The sequence below is a fragment of the Dipodomys ordii genome, unplaced genomic scaffold, assembly GCF_000151885.1.
Source record: "Dipodomys ordii isolate 6190 unplaced genomic scaffold, Dord_2.0 Scaffold105, whole genome shotgun sequence".
Classification (NCBI taxonomy): Eukaryota; Metazoa; Chordata; class Mammalia; order Rodentia; family Heteromyidae; genus Dipodomys; species Dipodomys ordii.
The window spans coordinates 332,850-339,771 of NW_012267321.1; the positions used below are offsets into that span (position 1 = coordinate 332,850).

At 56.3% G+C, this 6,922-nt stretch overlaps 2 protein-coding genes across 2 annotated transcripts in view; both read left to right on the forward strand.

Annotated features, from left to right (window-relative positions):
* Kcnj14 (potassium channel, inwardly rectifying subfamily J, member 14) overlaps positions 1 to 3,715 on the forward strand; it is a 3,847-nt gene extending 132 nt beyond the window's left edge. Inside the window, exons 2-3 of the mRNA XM_013027561.1 lie at positions 6 to 576; positions 2,871 to 3,715. Of these exons, the coding sequence (XP_012883015.1) occupies positions 6 to 576; positions 2,871 to 3,467 (1,168 nt within the window). The 3' untranslated portion in view covers positions 3,468 to 3,715. The remainder of the gene's footprint in view (positions 1 to 5; positions 577 to 2,870) is intronic.
* Positions 3,716 to 6,519: 2,804 nt separating this feature from the next.
* Positions 6,520 to 6,922, forward strand: part of Cyth2 (cytohesin 2) — an 8,316-nt gene continuing 7,913 nt past the window's right edge. The window contains exon 1 of the mRNA XM_013027871.1: positions 6,520 to 6,790. Coding sequence (XP_012883325.1) covers positions 6,772 to 6,790 — 19 coding nt within the window. The 5' untranslated portion in view covers positions 6,520 to 6,771. The remainder of the gene's footprint in view (positions 6,791 to 6,922) is intronic.

A 6,922-nucleotide genomic window follows, 5' to 3' on the forward strand; every position in this document is an offset into this window, starting at 1 on the left:
CGGCGGCGCGGGCGCTTCGTGAAGAAGGACGGGCACTGCAACGTGCGCTTCGTGCACCTGGGCGGCCAGGGCGCGCGCTACCTGAGCGACCTGTTCACCACGTGCGTGGACGTGCGCTGGCGCTGGATGTGCCTGCTCTTCTCCTGCTCCTTCCTGGCGTCCTGGCTGCTCTTCGGCCTGGCCTTCTGGCTCATCGCCTCGCTGCACGGCGACCTGGCCGCGCCGCCGCCGCCCGCGCCCTGCTTCTCGCAGGTGGCCAGCTTCCTGGCCGCCTTCCTCTTCGCGCTGGAGACGCAGACGTCCATCGGCTACGGCGTGCGCAGCGTCACCGAGGAGTGCCCGGCCGCCGTGGCCGCCGTGGTGCTGCAGTGCATCGCCGGCTGCGTGCTCGACGCCTTCGTCGTCGGCGCCGTCATGGCCAAGATGGCCAAGCCCAAGAAGCGCAACGAGACGCTGGTCTTCAGCGAGAACGCCGTGGTGGCGCTGCGCGACCGCCGCCTCTGCCTCATGTGGCGGGTGGGCAACCTGCGGCGCAGCCACCTGGTGGAGGCCCACGTGCGGGCCCAGCTGCTGCAGGTGCGTGTGGGGAAGGGAGGCCCACCTGCGGGCCCGGCTGCTGCAGGTGCATGGGGCGGCCAGAGGGGCTCCATCTCCCCTGGGGATGGGGGGGGGGGGGGGGGGGGGGGAAGGCAGAGGGATCCATATGTGGGCCCAGCTGCTGCTGGTGGGAGGAGGGGGGAAAGAGATCCCCCCCCATCTTCCACAGGGCCTTTGGCAACTTGGGGTGTTTGTTCCATGAGCCACTAACTCTTGGAGAGGTAGACTCAGGAGACAGGTCTGGTGGTTGTTTCTGATGCCAGTCCTGGAGCTTGAACTCAATTAGCTTTATTCCACCCACTCTACCACTTGAGCCACACCTCCACTTCTGGCTTTCTGGTGATTTAGTTGGGAGATAGAAATCTCACCGACTGGGCACTGGGGCTCACACCTGTAATCCTAGTTGTTTAGGAGGCTGAGGATCATTGTTCAACCTGGGCAAGAAAGTCTGTGAGACTCTTATTTCCAATTAACTACCAGAAATGGAAATGAGAAGTGACTCCAAGTGGTAAAGCCCTACCCTTGATTGAAAAAGCTGACAGCACCCAGGCCCTGAGTTCAAGCCCCACAACTGACCAAATTAAAAAAAAAAAAAAACAACTCTGAGGACCACCCTCCCTTGGACCTGAGCATCATCCATCACTACCCAGATAGTGAACTGAGATGTCACCTTTCTGTGTGGGACCAAGTGACCTTCCCAGGGCTCAGGTTCACAACTCCCAGCAGACACCGAGACACCAGAGCGGCTGTGGCTTAGAGCCCAAGGCCAGCTGCACTTAGGCCAGCAGAGCTGAGAGCACAGGGCCAGCATTATGATAGTACTGGGGTTTGAACTCAGGGCCTTGATCTTGGTAGGCACATGCTCTGCCTCTTGAGCCAAGTGTTCAGCCCTTTTGTGAAACACAGTCTTCCTAGCTCTGCCCCAGCTGCCCTTGAACTCACCATGTTCTTGCCTCCACCTCTGGAGTAGCTGGGATTACAGGCATGGATCACCACCATGCCTATCTTAGAAAACCCTAAATCTTTTGTTATTTTGCTTTTCATTTCTGGGATTGAATTCAGGGCCTCAAGCTCTTAGGGGAGCACTCTCACACCTGGGTCAATCCCCAGTCCTTGAAAAACATTCTTTCTCCAAGGTCTGTGGGGTAGACCTATCTTCCTACCCCCGTGGTCAAATTGTTCAAATGAGCAGAGTGCCAGTGGCTCACACCTGTCATCCTAGCTACTCAGGAGGCTGAGATCTGAGGATCACGGTTTGAAGCCAGCCTGGGTGGGAAAGTCCATGCGACTCTTATCTCCAATGAACCACCAGAAAACCGGAAGTGGAACTGTGGCTCCAAGTGGTAGAATGCTAGCCTTGAGCCCAGGCCCAGAGTTCAAACCCACAACCAACCAAAAAAAAAAAGTGTTCAAATATCCTGGTTTCCAATGTACAGGGGATGGGAGCAGGGGAGGAGGAGGACACAGATGCCTTTGTCCAAGTGGAGCCACTCAACCCTGGGCTGAGGCTGGATTTGAGACAAAAGGAGGAATCTGTGGCCATGGGAACTACCAATTCCCAGAAGCTTTTGGGATCCCCAGTCAGCTGCTAGAGAAAGCTGCCCAGCCCCAACCTGGGGCTCACCTAAAGGAAAGTGAGATGCTGGGTGTTGGACCTAGATTGTCCTTCTCTTTTTGTCATCCTGGTTTCTCTTTCTCCAACATATATTAATAACTTTTTTCCCTATCCCTCCTCGTCCTCCAATCTTCAATGTTGTTACTCTGGCCCTCATGTACCCTCCTTTTTTCTATCAACCACCCCTGTCTGTGTCCTTCCCTGTTTATCTTTGGGTTTCTATCCCCTGTCTGTGTCTTTGGACCACAATCTTCCCCTTCTCTCTGGGTCTCTTGGTCTGTGTCACACCCCTTCTTCCCGGTTCTCCCTCTCCCCCCCCCCATTCCTCTGAATCTGTCTCTTCCTGTGTCTGCTTCTCTCTTGCTGGCTTTCTGTTCCCTTCTTTCTACTTCTCTTTTTCTGTCCTTCTGGGTATCTGTCTGGGTCTCTGTTTTCCTTTCTCTCTGACTCTGTCTCTGACATCTCTCTGTTCCTTTTGCTCTGAGTCTCTGTCCTTCTTAACCCTGGGGTCTTTGGCCCTCTCCCTGAATCAATCTTTACCCATCCCTCGCTCTCTCCACCATCTTGGCTGTCTTCTCTCTGGGCATGTCTGTCTCCATTCTCCCGGAAATGTGTGGCTGCCTTCTGTCTGGCTGTGGTCCTTGGCTTTCTCCTGCAGCCCCGAGTGACCCCGGAGGGGGAGTACATCCCTCTGGATCACCAGGACGTGGACGTGGGCTTTGATGGAGGCACGGATCGCATCTTCCTGGTGTCACCCATTACTATCGTGCATGAGATCGACTCGTCCAGTCCGCTGTACGAGCTGGGCCGGGCGGAGCTGGCCAGGGCAGACTTTGAGCTGGTGGTCATCCTAGAGGGCATGGTGGAGGCCACAGCGATGACCACACAGTGCCGCTCCTCTTACCTCCCTGGGGAGCTGTTGTGGGGCCATCGTTTCGAGCCTGTACTCTTCCAGCGGGGCTCACAGTATGAAGTGGACTATCGCCATTTCCATCGCACTTACGAGGTCCCAGGGACGCCCGTGTGCAGTGCCAAGGAGCTGGACGAGCGCGCTGAGCAGGCTTCCCACAGCCCCAAGTCCAGCTTCCCTGGCTCCCTGGCCGCGTTTTGTTACGAAAATGAACTTGCTCTCAGCTGCTGCCAGGAGGAAGAGGATGAAGAGGAGACCCAGGAAGAGCCTGGGCAGGAGGCAGAAGACAGAGCTGCCAGCCCCAGAGATATCTCACCAACCCTGCAGCTAACCCTGCCTCCTTGACCCCAGCAGGTGTCCCCATCCCCGCTGGTGTCCCCTTCCCAGAAGGAGCAGGATGGAGAGCAATAGGCCCCTCTTCTGGGATGCGGGCAGGCATTTTCCTAAGACCAAATGCCTCCTGGAGGGAATGGGGGGAGGGGAACAGATTAAATGGTGAGGTCCTGCTGTGCCTAGTAGACCAAACAGGACATTTCGGGGACCCCTCTATGAGCCCAATTCCTGAGTTGTTACCTGAGCTAAGAGATCCAGGATTCTAGACCACCCAAGAGGCAAGGCCTAGTGGTTCTGGATTCCTCTCTGTGGCTGGGCCTGGGTGTTGATCAGAGTCAGAAACCAGTGGTAGAGACCATTGCCCCATTGCCTCCTGGGAGGAAGTCAGCAGTTCTTGATCAGCAATGGCGATCCAGAATCTCTAGGTCAGGCTTGATTCAGTCAACAAAGAAGCAAATCATTCTCCACATCGACTCAGCAGGGGACGTGGCGCACAAGTGCAAGGATTCAAGGCCATCTCGATTTACCAGAGACAAGGATAAGGCAACCACATGTAGAGGAAAGACTTTGTGGTTCCAGAAAGTTCATGAGTTCAGATTCTGTGTGTCCAGGTTGATTACTAAGGCCTTGTGATTCTAGAACAGTTTGGCCTAGAGATCTGAACAAATGGAGAACCCATGCAGAGTTATGTTTCTAGAATACATGCAACAATGGGTTGTCTGTGGCTTTAGGAGGATCAAGAATTTCAAAAAAACATCCAGCTGGGGGCATAAATGCTGCTTCTAAATGACCCACAGGATGGTTTTGGGTTTTTGTTTGAAGTGCCATTCTAGTACATCCAAAGGAACTGAGATTCTGAGAGCTGCTCCGCTGATGAGAATTAAGGAAGGATTCTAGTGTCTGCGGTCCACTGCATCCGGTCTGCCCAGGGGAGCGGATGGTCCACTCTACACCATCCTCCATGACTGCTTGTGGTTCTGAAATGCCAAAGGGAACTGAGGCTCCAGGGATCCAGAGTAGCCAGATCTGCAAAGCCTGGAAGTTCTCCCCACCTCCAGGTTGACTACTTGGCTGTTCCAGGAGAGGAACTGAAGAAGTAGCATTTCGGGGCAGACCTAGCAAGTGAGGGTCCAGCTGAGACCCTGCATGTCACAGGACTGATGAGTGGGTAAAGGGAGGGAGAGACCCAAGGCTGGTGTGTCTTGAATGTTCTGGAACACTGCATCTAGTTATGTGTCTCTATTTCTTAATGATGTTATACATATGTATAATATATATATATAATATAAATACAGGTATCTATTTTCCTCTCTGGTTTCTTCAGCAAGGTTGGAAACTGACTCAAGCTAATTAGATTGGAGTCCTTTTCAGGGATGCAGAAAAACTAAATTCAAAGTTTACCAGATTTACACAACATTCTCTGCTTTCAGTGTTTTCTCCCCCCCTCCACCCCACCCCCCACTTTGGACAAATCATTCCCCTCTCTGCCTCAGTTTCCCCATCTGCAAAAATAGGGCATCAGATCTTGGAGTTTTTCCAGCTGGGTGATTCCTCACCTTTGGTAAGCTGAGTGAGTGGTGCAGGACCTAGGGGTTCCTGACCAGCCCCCCCAATTGAGTTTTACAACAGATGGGGGGAGGATGGGAGCTGATCATGAAGCCTGGCTCTTAACTTGAGTGACTGAGTCTCAGGGTCACCAAGGAATCATTTGGGCTGTGGCTCATCATCTCCCTGGTCCTGCTCAGGAGGCTGGGGAAGAAAGAGGTTGTGTGCAACAGACCCAGGGTTTTCCCACTGTGAGGAAAGTAGGCATGTGAGCCATTGGCCAGTCCCTGGATGAAAGACATCTGTGTGTTTCTGGGGCACACGGGTCCTTGGGTCCAACCTGTTAGTGTTGTCATCAACCTAAGTGCCCAAGTGGTGGAGAGCCAGCCGCAGAGGGAGCGAGTGCCAGGAAGAGCAGGGCGTGTTCCCACCCTGTGTCCTGCACAGAGGGCAGGCATTGTCATTGGCCACCAGTCTGCCAAGTTCTGCATCAACCCAGTACCCTCTCCTGGCTCCCCTTCTCTTCTCTTTATCCTTCAGAATCCCCAGCTAAGAACCGGATGGGATTAATTAGCTGGCAGCCCTCCCAGCTCAGTGTCTTGGGCAGGAAAGGGGTCGGTGGATGGAGATCCAGAGGTGGGGTCAGGCTGCTGGATGGGGGTCAAGGGGCAAGGCGGGGGGGGGTCCTGACTGGAGGGGGAGTGTGGCCCTCTCTGGGTCCCCACGGAAAAGGGCGGCGCAGGGCCATTCGGAAAGGTCGGCGAGGTTAGGAGGATCCTTGTCTAATCCAAAGGCTTAACCAGGTCCTGGCCCTGAATCCATCCCCACCTGCGCAGCCCCACGACGGCAAATGAGGACGAGGCCTGGCCCCCCGTTAGGGGTGCGTGGTTACAGGGCCCCTGCACCCGTGTTCCGTGCAGGGCGGACGAGGAGGAGAGGGGTAGGGGCAGGTAGGTACCAGTTTGGGAGAGCTGTGAAAGGATCATAAGAAGGACGGTGGGGCGAGCGAGGGGGGTTCGCCACCCCTTCCTGTGGTTCTATAAGAGGCTGAGGAGGGGGGCTGAGAGGAGAGGGATGTGCCCGGCAAAGGGAGACCACAGGCTAGGCCAGCGCGGCTCCCGGTTGCTTAGTAACCGCGGTGGTCAAAAGGCAGCTTGGACCTCTAGGAGGCGTGGCTCCGGGTAACAACCACAGTTGAGGCCCCGCCCCTAGCAGCAAGACTAACAAAGTTCCGCCCCCTAGCAACGTCTCCCCAGAGCCTCGGCTCGGCTGACCGGACTCTTTGCGCAGGCGCAGTCCTCTCAGCATCGCAGAGCCTTCTCCCTCGCTCCCCTCCCCACCCAGCCACTCCTTTCTGAGGGTTCTCATTGGAGGGCACGCCTGCCAAGGGCTTTCTTTTGTTTCGGAGGCAGGACTTGGTGCCCTCCCCTTACTCCGATTGGTCCCACAGGCCGTCTCCTTCCAGTCCGGACATTGCTACATTTATTTCTTGTGTGCTTATTGGTCTGGGAAGCGACCCTTCAATGTCGGGGGCGGAGCAGACGAGGGAGCCCTCCGAGGATTGGCCAGTGTCGAGACGAGGGGGCGGTGCCTAGCGGCCGGGCGGTTGGGCAGTGCAAGCAGAGTCTTTTCAGCGCTGAGGACTGGCGCTGAGGAGGCGGCGGTGGCTCCCGGGGCGTTTGAGCGGGCTCACCCGAGCCCGCGGGCCAACGCGGATCCAGGCCCGGCCGGCGGGACAGCTCCGGACTCTCCGCGGGCCTTCCTAGCCGCCATGGAGGACGGTGTCTATGGTAGGTCAAGGCGGCGCTCGGAGCGTTTCCTCTGGAACGTCTCCCGTGGCGGTGCGAGCCCCGGGGCCGCCTCGCGTCCCCCTCGTCCCGAGACCCCCGGGCCGTCGAGGGGCGCGGGCCGGGCTTCCGGCG